General features: G+C 36.5%; 1 protein-coding gene across 4 annotated transcripts in view; it reads left to right on the top strand.

Annotated features, from left to right (window-relative positions):
• The window catches only part of LOC149037090 (receptor-type tyrosine-protein phosphatase F-like), a 32,234-nt gene continuing 16,919 nt past the window's right edge, over positions 1 to 15,315 (top strand). For 2 of the 4 annotated variants that reach the window (XR_016180935.1, XM_089186889.1), the window contains exons 1-11: positions 4,187 to 5,005; positions 5,323 to 5,628; positions 6,853 to 7,157; positions 8,375 to 8,519; positions 9,591 to 9,910; positions 10,619 to 10,766; positions 11,142 to 11,444; positions 11,701 to 12,003; positions 13,091 to 13,393; positions 14,278 to 14,571; positions 14,833 to 15,126. Coding sequence is in view for 3 of the 4 variants with exons in the window: in XM_089186889.1 (XP_089043015.1) it covers positions 5,556 to 5,628; positions 6,853 to 7,157; positions 8,375 to 8,519; positions 9,591 to 9,910; positions 10,619 to 10,766; positions 11,142 to 11,444; positions 11,701 to 12,003; positions 13,091 to 13,393; positions 14,278 to 14,571; positions 14,833 to 15,126 (2,488 nt within the window). In the remaining variant the exon portion in view is untranslated. Of the gene's footprint in view, positions 71 to 1,578; positions 1,893 to 4,186; positions 5,006 to 5,322; positions 5,629 to 6,852; positions 7,158 to 8,374; positions 8,520 to 9,590; positions 9,911 to 10,618; positions 10,767 to 11,141; positions 11,445 to 11,700; positions 12,004 to 13,090; positions 13,394 to 14,277; positions 14,572 to 14,832; positions 15,127 to 15,315 lie in introns of those variants that run through there. The other 2 variants (XM_089186890.1, XM_089186891.1) reach the window with 2 other exon arrangements.

The raw sequence follows: 15,315 nt of genomic DNA on the forward strand, positions 1-15,315 counted from the left end.
ATGGCGCAGTTCAATCTCGAGCTTTGTTCCTGTGTAGTTGTTCTCGCTGTATTTCTTCCTCTGGCTTCAGGTGAGCACCATATCATATCAAATCTACTCGGAAGGTTTATTTTTATTTGAATACTACATTTAGCAGAAATAGTGGGATATGTTTTTCAGTTTTGAGAGCTGGAGCTTAAGACTTCCGCGTATCATCGTAACTTAATCGCTAATGCTGTCAGCATTAAAACCAGATTAGAGTATTGTTTATTAATCTTGGGACAGATACCAAGCTCTCTTTAAAAACAATCCTTTCCAAAGCATGTTTGGGAATGTGACCAAACAATTGAATAAATTTGGGTTTATTCGCTACATTCACTAAATGCTAAAGTACGTTCAGGCGACTTGTGAACATTCAGTTCAAACAGTCCTTGGGGGTAAAACGACGCAACGAACCTTTCTGTCGAAAAATTCATTCTCATCCATGAAAAACTTGGGTTTTGAAGCTAATAGAACAACCTGGTAGATAATCATGCCGAGAATAAGTTTTAAAGTAATACTAATACAAGTCATTTAACTGAGATTTTGTCGTCGAACATATTTATTGCGACCGTCGTTAACTAAACTTCTACGCATGCCTTAGGCATTGACTGATTCCATGTCTGCCTCAGAAACGTGTCTTTTCCAATCTTGCGGACAAAAATCAATACATTATGCTTACATTGGAGCTTAAGGAGAGCAAAGAGATAATTGAAATTGTCTGCCTTTTCCAGTATTTCATTCAGTTTCGCAATGAAACAATCATTATTCATTTCCGTTTCTCAAGCGAGGAAGGTGCGCGATTCACACGCGCGCATGCCCATGCAGGCGAAGGAGGCCGTTTCCTTTTGCCCCCGCGAGTCACACTCATGGCTACCTCTCGCCCAGTTTCCCTTGTAGTTAACGATATGCGACCGTAGCGATAAAATATCGAGCGTCGGACAGAAAGCGAATAGCTACCACTGCATTGACTGACTGGCTTCGCAAAATACCTACTTACAATTACCGTACTTTTTCGAATAAGCGCCCACTCTTTGATAAGCGTCCTCTCCCGAATAAGCGACCCCCTATCTCACTTTCTTCAATTACTAGTAGGGAAATCTTGTTTCTATTGCCACTTTATCTATAACATTTTGGGCTTCAACCACCGCCGCATCAGGACAGGAGAGTAGATTCTTTTCCGTTCCAGTTCTTTTTACGGTTCTTTGAAATACTTCAATAGAGTTTGGGTCGAACTACTAAAAACTCAAACTTACATACTTCAGCTGGAATAAAAATGTTTTCACTGTAGATGAAATCAACTAGATCGTACATGAAAATTCTAAAAATCCCATTGATTTAACTATCACTGCCACATCCATAGCATCTAAGGGTGAAATTCAATCTGAACGACAAACCAACACAAACTTATGTGATAAATATAAAAATACAGCAAAGAACAAAATGCATTATTTAGAAATAAGCATAAACTGATTGAAAGCTCCAGATTTACATGTCTTAGCGTAATGCTACAAATTATGCAAAATTATTAAAGTGCAAATGTAAATTCTTTTTCTATAGGGGCTTGTGTTGATTTTGACCTTGGAATGGGAAGTGGAACAATTCCAGATAATAATATAAACGCTTCTTCGGTAGAAAGTGCCAGCACACCAGCAAAAAATGGTCGACTAAACTACTCATCAGGATCGTCATGGTGTGCAGGAACAAGTGACACCAACCCATATCTACAGATTGATCTACAGACACTTCATATCGTCTGTGCTGTTTCCACTCAAGGGAATTCTCAAGTAGATCAGTGGGTGAAGAATTACACACTACAACTTTCCATCGATGGAACAACTTGGACAGACTACAAGGAAGGTGGACAAATTAAGGTACCTGTATGAGACATACATATTGTGTATACTTCAAGACATCATTGTTCAGAGAACTATTTTCTTGCACTCACTTGGAACTGTGAGTATTTCTAAATATACAATAATGTTGAAGACTTAATCAGAGAATCGACCTTTTTTCTTCAAGAAAACATTTTTTGAGGAGATATAAGGATTTATCTCCTTTTTCTTTTAAAGGTTCTAGATGGAAATCACGACAGAAACTCACAGGTCAAACATGCTGTTTATGGAGTCTTAACAAAATATCTCCGATTTTTGCCTCAAACTCACCAGGGTGGGGTGTGTATGAGAACAGAATTGTTTGGAGTAACACAAAAGCCAAGTGAGTTTGAAACGTAGTAATTGTTCACTTTATATGTAATTTTGCACTGGGTTATATTCAATATCTAAAAAGTACCTAGTACATCAACCTTATAGATTGTCTCCTCATCTATAAAGTAAGATTCCAGCCTAATTAATCCTTAACCTATTAGCTGGGCCATTTTTGTAATACTTGTTATTCTGACTAATGAGTTTTAAAGATACAAATTACTTTGAATTCTCTCATCCATTAAAAAAGTAAGCAAAAATATTGAAATACAAATTACTCAGACAAAGACTTGACCCTTTAACTCCCAGAAGTGATTAACATATAACTTCTCCCTTTAGTATCCAAACATAGTCCAGCAGACAGGTGGTGAGAATACTCAAACTTATCGGGTACAAGATATTATCTTGATTGACCAACAAATTCTCATAACCAATTTACAAGGAAATGTGTGGGAGCTAGAGGGGAGGATAAGCAATCAGATCTTGGGAGTTAAAGGGTTAAGATGCTAGAAGTTAATGATGAAAAGATTGTCCATGAAATGAATTTGAAAATGATTTTTCACGTTTAATTATGGATCATTATTTTGCAGTGTGTAATACCCAGGCCATTGGTGTAGCCAGGACTGGTACCATTCCAGACAGCAGCTTCTTTGTCTCGTCAAACTTTAATTCAGTTTATACAGCAAAATATGGCCGCTTAAATGGGGTAAAGTCATGGGCACCTCTTGACAACAATAATGATAATGATTACCTTCAAATTGACCTGCTGTTTGAGTATGTCATCTGTGCTGTAGCTACACAGGGAAATCCAAGGGCCAATGAGTGGACAACAAAATACAAGTTAACATTATCCCTTGATGATGCAAATTTTATCACCTATCGGGAAAACAGTACTGAAAAGGTGGGTTTAGATGCAGCTATAAACGCAGAGGGTGTAGGTCTTTCTTAGGCCATTAAGTGCTTTTGGCAGATCAATTCAATAAGATAAATACAGTTTTCAGGTTATTCAATGCAAACCAGACTGAACAATTCCTTGAACTTTTTAGCCGGACTATGAACTTTTTTGCACCTCAAAGATGCAAAAATATCATTGTATATTATTGCTTTGATTGTACAGGGTTGTTTTGACCGAACACACAATATAACTAGCAATGTTTGAAATAAATTATTTTTGCACTTGATGCACACGCTTTGCTTCTGCATAATTATGATAAGCTATGTCGTACTTTTTCATATATATTACTAATACATAATTAAATGATTTTTCTCGTGCAATTTGGAAAATTGCACTCGCCCTATTTGCACAATTTTGTAAGTCTTTGAAAAAATTTACTCATGCTTGTTTATTCCAAATTGCACAGGAAATCATGTGATTACCAGTACTAATAACAAATTTTCAAACACCAATTGTTTTCAATCCTGCGTCTATATGTAGGGAATAACTAATACTTTATTACAGCAGGTAATGCTGCAGTAGATTACTTAAAGCAATTTTGATTCAATAATTAACATTTAAATGTCACATTTTGTGCCACAAACTACAGGTCTTTCCTGGAAACAAAGATAGAAATAGCATCATAACAAACAGTCTAGAGGAATTTGCAAGTGCAAAGTTTATCCGCTTTCAACCTACAGCATATAGTGGATATAAAGGTCTGAGAGTGGAAGTTTATGGGATACTTTTAAGTAAAGGTATTTATTTGCTCTCTTGTTTGCCTCCTGCATGCTGTGATGACAATGAAGATGCAATAACCACTTATCCACAGTAAGGAAAATTTTGAAATATTACAGAGCTATATTAGAGTTAAATATCATCCAGTATTTACTGACCATATAACAGCTGAAAGGTTCTGAGGGTGGAAGTTTATGGAATAGTTCTTACTAAAAGTACTTTCTTGCTCGTATATTTGTCTCCCTCTGAGACAAAAATGACATCACAATAACTCATTATTTGAACAAGACAAGGGCAGGTACATGTAAGTTAATAGAGCTAATTAGGAGTTAAATACTCTCCAATCATCACTAAGCCTTGATAGCATGAGAATTTTAGAGCTGACCAAAATTTGACCACCACATCCTTTTTTTTTGTTCAGTTTGATATGAAATGTTACATTCCCTCTTCTGGAATGCTACTATTTATTATTCATTTTTTGTTACACTGAACAAAGTTGAGCTTTGATCATGATTTATACCAGGTGTGGTATAATGTGTTGGTATAATTGTGGATTCTGGAAGGCAAAGGGTTATTGTGGTAACAAAATGCTAATCTAATATTTTATAGAGGATCTTTGCACCTGAATAATGAACATCTGTTGTATACATACAGTCCCTACACTGATGATCCCTGAGTCACTGCTCGGACAAATTTCTAAATGTTATCTAAGTTCACTATGGTGATTGAGTATTTTTTCCTTTCTTAACTTCACATTAAAAATCAGTTAAGGAGTAAAGCATGCATCTGGCAATATTTATTTTAGTTCCATCATAACCTCCTACTGCCATCAAGCTGACTGCAAGCTCCTCTACCAGCATCACAGCTTCCTGGCAGTTACCACCAGTCTTTTCCAGACATGGAAGAACCATTACAGGATTTAAACTGTTCTACAAAAAGAAAGGTTCTGGTGCATCAGCAACAAATTTGACTATAAGCAGTGGATCAATATTAAATAGAACTGTCACTGGGCTTGATAAGTTCACACAATATGAATTTCAAGTGTTGGCTTCTACCTCTGATGGTGATGGACCAAAGAGCCCTGTTGAGGTGGAACGGACAAAGGAAGCCGGTATGTGATAGGTGAAAGTGAAAGATAAAAGATTATCACAATTTTTGATGAAATAAATTTTGTTAGACCTGCAAGGAGAGAAAAGATCCTCCCATGTGGACTACATTTGTAAACAATTTCAGAAAAGAAACCAGAAAAAATTCAGGCTTCGATGGGATTTGAACCCGTACCTTTCAGATGCCAGATGGGCACTACTACCAACTGAGCTATCAAGCGACACATTGGGAGCTAGAAAATAGATAGAGGTTTCTTTGTTTGGTAGCAACATTTAACAGGACCAGTTATTGGCATTAAGTTCCACATTTTTCCAATTGCAGCTCCATCAAAAGCCCCTAGCAGCTTCAGAGTGACTGCCATTACTTCTACAATTATTACAGCATCCTGGCAGTTACCACCAGCAGACTCCAGAAATGGAATAATTATAGGATTCAAATTGTTTTACAAAAAGAGAGGCTCTGCTGGAGCAGCAACCACCGTGACCATTAACAATGGAGCAGCATTAAGTAAAGATGTCATTGGGCTGGATGTTTACACAGAATATGAATTTGAAATGTTGGCCTCTACTTCAGCTGGTGATGGACCAAGGAGTTCTCCTGTAGTGTTTGTTAGAACCACGAAAGATGGTAAGAATTTTAAAACAATGTTCAAGCCTTTTTTAACTGAGTCTGCATGGTTTAGCAACAGCAAAAAAACTTATGAGCTGATTCTTAGATGAGAAAGCATATTCTAACAGAACTTTAATATGTTATTGCTTGATTTGAACTTTTCCAGTTTACATAAGTACATTTGCATCAACCAAGGTAGCTATTTTGTGGTTTGTAATATGCGTGGTGCTGTAGTACACGTGTTGGGCAAACAGATTCAAAAGCTGAAATGTTTTTAGACCTTGAGAAGTTAGAACACTTTGCTTTTATATAAATGTTATCCCTTTTTTTAACATCTCACGCACTTGAAGGAAAATGAAAACCGACCAAAAGTGATATTTTAAAAGCTGTGTATTTGGTGTGTGATGAAATCGAAAGTACATTTTCTCTGTATGGCCAATTCAGAATACCTAATAAGGGCTGAGTGAAATGGCTGCTTTGCTTAAAATAATGGAAGACAAGTGTAGGCGATATCTAGGGACTACCACTGTGTCCAAGCAGGCCTCAGATGAAATATTGCTCTCATAGCGGTCAAATCCCCAGAAAACAGCCATTCTAGGCCAGGGTCTTTCTTAGCTGACCATAAGACTACATGTAGGACACGTAAGCCTGGGGCAAAGTATGGCCCCGAACTCTCCATGGTACCAGGGCACCCTTGTTTGAAGACCACAATTTAGTGATTGCTTATGAAAGCTTTAAGACAACTGCACAATGCTGATAACCTCTTGCAGACAAGTACATTATTGTACTTGAAAACTGTTTGGTAACATTTAGAGATGATCACGACAACACTACAAAGGCATGGATACTTAATGAAGGTTTCCCATAATACCTTAAGGCAAACTGTACAAAAGGTCTGAGGAACAAAAGGGGATAAATACAAAAAAATTGAATGGTTGAAAACAACTGAATAAGTAGGGCTGAAAAAAACCTGAAACCAAGCATTACAGAGGACCCTAGGAATGCTAACAAAGGTTTGCTACTAAACTCTTGGGATCTCAGAGATATATATATTGTGCCATTGTGACTTTTTGACCCACACACTTTTTTAAATTTCGTTTACCTTAAGTTTAAGAGGGTTGCAGAGACAAAATTATGAAATGCTCATGTTGAGAGCTCTACCCTCTTAAACCTGTCTAGTGTTCATTACAGATCATTTGTCCCTGTCAGTTGTAATGCTTTAAATCTTTTTTCAATGCTTAGGTTGTGTTGAGTTTAGTCTGGGGATGGAAGATGGAAGAATTCCAGACAGTGGAATAAATGCTTCGTCTTCTAGCACACCAGCCAAGAACGGTCGACTGAACTACACATCAGGATCATCATGGTGTGCAGGAGCGAGTGACACTAACCCATATCTACAGATTGATCTACAGAAACTTCATATCATCTGTGCTCTGTCTACTCAAGGAAATTCTAAAGCAGATCAGTGGGTGAAGACCTACACACTACAATTATCCACCAATGGGATAGCTTGGACAGACTATAAGGAATTAGGTGGACAAGTCAAGGTAGGCAGAGCATAATACACAGAGCATTATTTCCAAAACAACTAAGATTTAACACGCATTGATTTTTACATCTATATAAAATCCTTACAAGCATGCAGGAGGCAGTGACTAGTTCTTGCCCCTAAAAATTATTGAATATAAATGTGTGATACAGGTTGTGATACCAACAGAAATACTGATATTGATGAAAAAAACATAGCTTTCACGTCCTGATTCTGAAGAGTCTGACCATTTTTATTAAGAGCTGTCCATAGTTTCAAAATTTCAATATTTATTTAATTAATTTTATTGTGAAGAAAGATGGTAACATTTTAGCCATGTGAAGAAAGTGAGAAAGATATTTTTTGTCTTCTCACAAGCGTAGGACAAAGCTAACAAATCTGCGTCCCCATGAAGAATCGAACATCGTACATTTCCGTCATTACCACCTATGATGCTCAAATTATCAGTATGTCCATCATTGGATTTCTTCTTCTTTAAAAAGGAATGTCGGAGAAGAAAATGAATTCACTGATATTATTTTAATTAGTAATTGCACTTAAATTGAAAATGCGTAGTATCCTCTGTGGGCTAAGCAAATACAGTGTCTTCAGATAAGCCTTCAGCAAATGATTTTTCAGAGCTGTGAGATTGCTGCCGAGGAGCAGTAAGAATTTTTTTTTTTACACTGCTGTGTAAGACTTTTTTTCCTATATGGCAAACCAAATGCCATTATTTTAAATGAAAAAGAGTATTGCTAGCCCTCAATCATCTACTTGTTGAAAATGGGAAGAATAGATTTTCACTCAAAATTTCTGAGGGCACTTTACTACTTGCGGTGACCATGTCTTAAAGAGCGCAAAGATGTTTCCTGCTCCATTTTCATTTTCACCCTTATCAAACAATTTTCAAGGTTTGACTCTTGGCCCTAAAGAGTACTAGCATCTTGTTTTTGGTTACAGTATCAGCCCTGAATTAAACACTAAGGTCACACAAATAACGGAACTGATCACAAGCTCTTTGTCATGTCGTACCTTTGGAAATGTAAAGAGAATTGTTTGGGGAATGTGTCTAATGATGTTAGGGTGTAAAGGGTTAAGAAGGAAATGATGATAGAAACTCATTTGTTATAAGCTGTGTGAATATCATTATCCCTGCTTTTTTCTCAGTTTGCAAGAAATACAAATTGAGAAAATGGGGGATTATGAGGTGTGACTATTTGTTTTGTTTCTTTTAAGATTCTGATAGGAAATGATGGCAAAAACTCAGAAGTAAAGCATGTTTTGTATGGAGTGTTGACTAGATATCTACGAATCCGACCACAAACTCACCAGGGTGGGGTGTGTATGAGAATAGAAGTGTTTGGGGTGAAACAAAAGCCAAGTGAGTTTGAAATTTAATGTTTCATGATTGCTATGATCTGCCACTTTAATGGACGTTCTTAGATACTCTCTTAATCTTTAAAGAAGAGTTTTAAACCTGATACATTCGTAGATATGTTCTTTTAATGCTAAAAAATAAGCTTTTTGGATACAGTTAGTGGCTAAAATGATACAAACAACATTGTATATAATTTATAGTCTAATGATACAGTTTATACAGTCATCAAAAACATCAAACCTCTCATGATAACTTTTAAGTTGCATGCTTAACGACTTATTGTCTCTAATTCGCCAAAGAAAGGGAATAGCTGATAGAAAATGCTAAAATTGAATTCATTTTTGGTGCCCAAATTCTGTTTTAAACTTTTTGAAAAGTCTCTATTCGATTGATATGTACATTAGATCAGTTGTAATTTTTGTAATGTGAAACTCAAATTATTGGGATTAATACCAACTAAGTTGAGGCAATATTTGGTATTCAAATGCTGTAGGATTCAGTTTATTAATCATTTCAATTAATAAGAAACCGTATAATCGTTTGTATCACGATGTAGTCACTTGAGATGTAGATTGTGACATTCCGACTGCTTACTGCTAGTCTTCATTAGGCGATGGAGTCGACTGCTCATGCTTTACCATTTGTATCATGGTGTTCTAGTGTGATTAGGGGATCTTGATCTCCATTGTTCTCATAAGCACAGATTTCCCAAACTCCTCCCCAAGTAGAAGGCCTGTGAGGCAGTTCAAGTCCACATCGGTTTTACCCTATGTAAAAGGTGTATCAGAGCCTCTTGGCTGTTACCCACAACAACAAGGCACCCGCGCAGTCTTCATGTCCAACACAACACTTAGATCGCATTTACTGTGTATTTCCTGACAGATCGCAGCATTCATTTGGTTATTTTGCAAACAGTCAAGGCTTCATTTTCTCGTATTGTACCATCACTCTTTTTCTGTATTTCTGTTTTAATATCTTTCAGATTGTTTAGAAGTGTCTTCAATGAATTATATTGAAAAACATACATGAAATATGCATAGATAGAAAGGTAATCTTTTAATTGTTACCTTGTAGCATGTGATTCACAGCCAATTGGTTTGGCCAGTGGTGGTAGAATTCCAGATGACAGCTTCTCAGCCACTTCAATATATAGTTCCACATATGCAGCTAAATATGGTCGTCTTAATGGAACAAGGGCATGGGCAGCTGAGACTAATGGCCGTGATGACTACCTTCAAATTGACCTTCTCTATGAGTATGTTATCTGTGCTGTAGCTACTCAAGGAAATCCACCAACTCAATCGCCAGCTCAAGAATGGACCACAGAGTACAAACTAAGATTTTCTTTGAATGGTACCACTTTTTTCCCTTATAACGAAAATAAGGCTGATAAGGTTGGTATGACATGCTCTCGTATGCAAGTATTCATAACAGCCAAAATTAATGCTTGTGGTACAAAACTAGAGCTACTCACAGCAATAACAAATTTGCTTATACATGTCGTAGAATATTAACAATATTTACCAATGCTCGCATTACCCACAATATACTTCTGTTGCTTGCAAACCATATCGGCATTTCTTTCAAGAATTAATAGTGAAGTTTTCTAATCAATTACATGTACATGTAAGGATTAAAATGGAGTACACACACCCAAAAGCATGTAGTCTATTAGTTAAATATATGTTTTCATAGCAGTATGATTGTACAAAGATGTAGCAAACACTGACCAATTCTAACTGTTCAATCACACGTACTGAAAAAAATTACCACACAATTTAAAGATGAAGAAAGAAATGGTTGTGATCTCTCTGACATTCATTATCTGACCTGTGGCATTCCTCAAGGCACAATCCCTGGTCATCTTCAAATGACTTGCTGAAGTAGCTCAAGCTCTTTAGTTTTTAACCTAGGATGTATACAGACAATGGGGACTTAACCTACAGATAACAGATTTCAGTTGTACACATTACAGATTCTCATGTTGTGTTCTTTTTCCAAGTTACAGATTTTCATTTTGCAAATTGCAGATTTTCACTTTATCTCATTTGCCAAATTACAGCGAACCATTAAATACATCAATATCACTTTTTGTATAACAGGCCTTTCCAGGAAATTCAGGAAAAACTGACACAGTGAAAAACAGTCTAAAGGAATTTGCAAGTGCAAAGTTTATCCGCTTTCTGCCAACAAAGTATAATAGGTTCAAAATTTTGAGAGTGGAGGCTTATGGAATACTTTTGTCTAAAGGTATTTATTTGTTCTCATTTTTGGTCCTCAGATACAAAATGAAGTCACAATAAGTAATTATTAGGACAATTAAGGCAGAACTGGGCAATTTGCAATTACGAGGGCGATGTTATTGACGAATACCAAAAGTAAATGTTGGAGATGGCTGTGAAATGCCTATCAACAAAGTTGTGAAGCCTAACTCATAACGAACATCATGGAGAAAGTATTGTAAATGCGTCAACAAAGTCACCACCTCAGATGATCCTTCGCACAACTCCTAATCAATATAGACTACCCATTAGGTTTACCGTGGCCGTTAATGACATGTTCTTTTAAACTTCACATTAATTATCATATATGAATTCAAGCATACATCTCTTGTTGTTGATACAGTTCCGTCACAACCTCCCACTGCCTTCCAGTTGACTGCAAGCTCTTCTACCAGCATCACAGCTTCCTGGCAGTTACCACCAGTCTTTGCCAGACATGGAAACATTGCAGGGTTTAAATTGTTTTACAAAAAGAAAAGTTCTAGTAGCTCAGCAACAACCTTGCCAATCAGCGATGGAGCAATATTAAGTAAAACTGTCAGAGTGCTTGATAAGTACACAGAATATGAATTTCAGGTTTTGGCCTTCACTTCTGATGGTGATGGACCAAAAAGTTTAGCGAAAGTGAAAAGAACAATGGAAGATGGTATGTAACAGTTCAGGGATAATGAAAAGAACTATGAAAGATAGTTCTTGAATTTGCATCTTCATTGCAGGTTTATTGGATACCAATCTCATGATGAGAGGGCTAAACAATTGAATAGTTTGGAATCAGTTGGTTACTTTAATTCATCAAAACACGATAGCATTTATATTCATGTGGCAAGTTAAGATGTGATAGAATTTTTCGAAAAATTTTACAGCTAATGAAACTAATTAAAAACACTACTGCCTAATTGCAGCTCCTTCACAACCTCCATCTAACTTCAATGTCACTCCAACCTCCTCTACTGGTGCAAGAGCATCATGGCAACTACCACCAGCAAACTCCAGGAATGGAATAATTTGTGGATTCAAATTATTTTACAAAAGGAAAGACTCGTCAGACTCAGGCACCATTCTTCTTATCAACAGTGAATCAATTTTAAGCAAAAATGTCAATGGGCTTTATAAGTACACAGAGTATGAATTTCAAGTGTTGGCTTTTACTTCTGCTGGTGATGGTGTAAACAGCTCTGTTGTTGTTAAGAGAACAAAAGAAGATGGTTAGAGAAACTTTTTGTTTTATCTTCTTAAAACGTCTTGACTCTTTAATTAAAGGTCAGATACACTTGCACTTCTCATACAGTTTTCTGATTTGGTGTGAAAAGTGAGAATGTATAATTATGTAATATGTGATTTTAATAACTATGATTTAACACACCGTCATATCAGTGAGTCATGAGTGGAAAGGTAATTATTTGAAGATAACTAACATAATGTAAGCATTCTGATTGGCCATCAAATCATGACTATTTACTCAAGAAATTATAAGCATGCAATTGAATATTAGCAATTATGTTGGCTGTTTTTATTGGTTGCCTTCCTTCTGGATTTAGACCTAGATGGTGTACCCTTAGCTCCGTTGCAAATTTAGAATAATTTCTGGATTTAAATCTGCCTTTTTTCTTTCATTTGTTCCTGAGTGGCAGTAATATTAAACAAACAAACAAAAACAGAAAAACAAATGAACAGAAACCAATATAGCTACAACACTGATATTCTGAGTCAAATTTGAGTTCCTCACTGGAAGAGGCATCCTACAAATTGAAGTAAAAATATAGTTTGATTCTTTATGTTTACCACAAGACCACTTACGATTATGGCGTATTTTCAACATAGATTACAGGCTTCGTATGCAACAATTTCAGTATGCTAATTGGTTGAGAACACACCAGTTTATTTCATACAGTGCAGAAAGTTGAAATTAAGTGCAAAAATTGGAAATGAAATTGATTCACAGGAATGTCGCAAATTGCGGACAGGTTAGCAGCAAGTAGCAACTTCTAAATTCAAAGTTTGAAGGAGAGTGCTCAAAACAGAAACATCTAACAAAGCAAAGACAACTGGCTAAAAGTCCGGAAAACTTGGCTTCCCAAAATGGCTATGAGAGAAGTATTGAAACGTACGAAATTCCCGAGAAGTTTAGGTGACAGTTCGTACCAAAGACGGAGAGACTATACGGGTGTTAGCCTTCGTGTACTGGTTGCTGCTATTAAGTGATTATTTGATTAAAAATAACGAGAAGATGACGATTATCGTTAGGATTACTGTCATTTTTTTTTATAGTCATATGCAACTTCTCAATTACAGTTCCTTCACAGCCTCCTAGTGGCTTTACTCTGGCTGCAACCACTTCTGAAAGTATAACAGCATCCTGGCAGTTACCACCAAAAGACTCCAGAAATGAAATCATCATAGGGTATAAATTGTTCTACAAAGAGAAAGGCTCTTCAGGGGCAGGAAGCTCGAAGCTCATTAACAGTCAGGCAACTCGCTCTCAAGAGGTCACTGGGCTTGATAAGTACACAGAATATGAATTTCAAATTTTGGCATTCACTTCTGTTGGGGATGGACCAAAAAGTACAGTTATTTGTGAGAAAACAAAGGAGGCTGGTAAGAAATAGGATTTTATCTAAGTCCTAATTCCATGAAAGTCAGAAAAACATGGATGCCACAAATGTCTCTGAGATTATATCTCGCCTAAAGAGAGATCAAGCAGTCTTGAGAAAACTTATATAACTTAATTGTTTGCTTGTCAGGTCTGTGATGTGATAGCTATATCTCAACACAATCAACATTCCAAAGTCAAAATTTTATTTCAGGTGTTTATGGCTTCCTAAATTTTGTAAAAACACACCTGCCCCCCGTACATGCATGGTTGTAATGTTACAACACCTCATTGTTAGCTATTAATCGTATGATTTTCAAAAACTGTGAAGAGACCCGCGTAAAACTCTTTTCGCGAGCATTAACCACGCAAAGTTTAATATAACGACTAACAGTTAGGGAAAGCGCTACGTTGCCAAAAGGTAGGAGAAAACAGGAGTCGCTGAGGTAGGAAAGGGTGAGTCAGCTCCTCCCGAGGATCCGTTCGAAGAAATTGACCATATCCTTAAGCTGTAAGCGCAAATAGACGGTGTCATGTACTCATGTACGCACTGCTTTGTTGCAAAGGTACATGTTAAACTGTTTCAAGTTTTGTTTTGTTATAGTAATTTGCTGTTCAGTGCTATTGGAAATTACCGTTACGGAAAATTAAAATCAGTTGTGCTGACTCTGAGTATAACTGTTTATTATGTAATTGCATTTACAACTCAAACATGTTTAAATCTGAATTTGCCTCCTTCCCAGGGAGGCATTAATATCTTTCTGGAAGAAAACTTCTAAGTTGTAGCTGCAGGTTAGCTATTTACAGAGGCTGTAGTAAAAAGGAAAATAACACTCAGTCAGATTCATTATTTAAAGATACTAATTGAAATATGACTGCTCTATTGCAGCTCCTTCGCAACCTCCCTCTCAGTTTAATGTCACTGTGGAATCTTCAACCAGTATCACAGCATCATGGCGGTTACCACCAGAAGGCTCCAGACATGGAATCATCAAAGGATATACACTGTTCTATAAAAAGAAAGGCTCAGACTCAGTAACCTTGACACTGAACAATACAAAAACATCAGACACAGTTACCGAGCTTGAGAAATACACTAAATATGAATTTCAAGTGTTGGCCTTCACTTCTGCTGGTGATGGACCAAACAGTTCCACTGTCTTCAAGACAACGATGGAAGATGGTGCGAATCAGAAGTGATTTAACCAACATTTGAACATAAAAGTGATGTTACCTATTTAGGGTGATTTCTTTTATGTAAGGTTATCAATTGTATCCTTCATAATATATCTCACACTTAAACATGTGTGAAGATGATACCCAAACTATTTCTTGAATGATATATATTTTTTTAATCCCAAGTAATCTTTTTTGAAACAGCATGCAGTTATTGTTGATTTGTTCACTCTTAATTAGTGTTAACAATTTTCCTTTATTCTGCCAGCGCCCGATGCACCTACCTCCTTGTCATATACTGATCTGTCACCAAGCAAGTCACATGGTCCAAGAATAACCCTGACCTGGAGTGAGCCTGCAGAAAGAAATGGAGTTATCAAAAGTTATACTTTGTTTTACAGTCACGATGGAGTTGCACCAAGAGAGATTTCTGGAATAGGCAAAGCTGTACTTAGTCACACTGTTGATGTATTAGGTGGAGTGACTTATCAGTTTAATGTCAGAGCCGTGACTATTAAACCTGGAAAAAATGCCACGAAAACAGTAACTACTAAGGAATATGGTAAACTTTACCTTCATATATTTGAAGGGACTTCTTTTTAATTTTACCATACTAAAATAAATTTTTATACATTGTGTAAATTCAAAAAACAGACAGTAGTTGGTCGCCCAAAATAACTTAAGTGCTAAACTACTTGGGTAATTCCTATTTATTAGTTGGGAAAGCACAAAAGTAGGGGGAAAAAAGGGC

The sequence above is a fragment of the Pocillopora damicornis genome, chromosome 11 (assembly GCF_964200805.1).
Source record: "Pocillopora damicornis chromosome 11, jaPocDami1.2, whole genome shotgun sequence".
Taxonomy (NCBI): Eukaryota; Metazoa; Cnidaria; class Anthozoa; order Scleractinia; family Pocilloporidae; genus Pocillopora; species Pocillopora damicornis.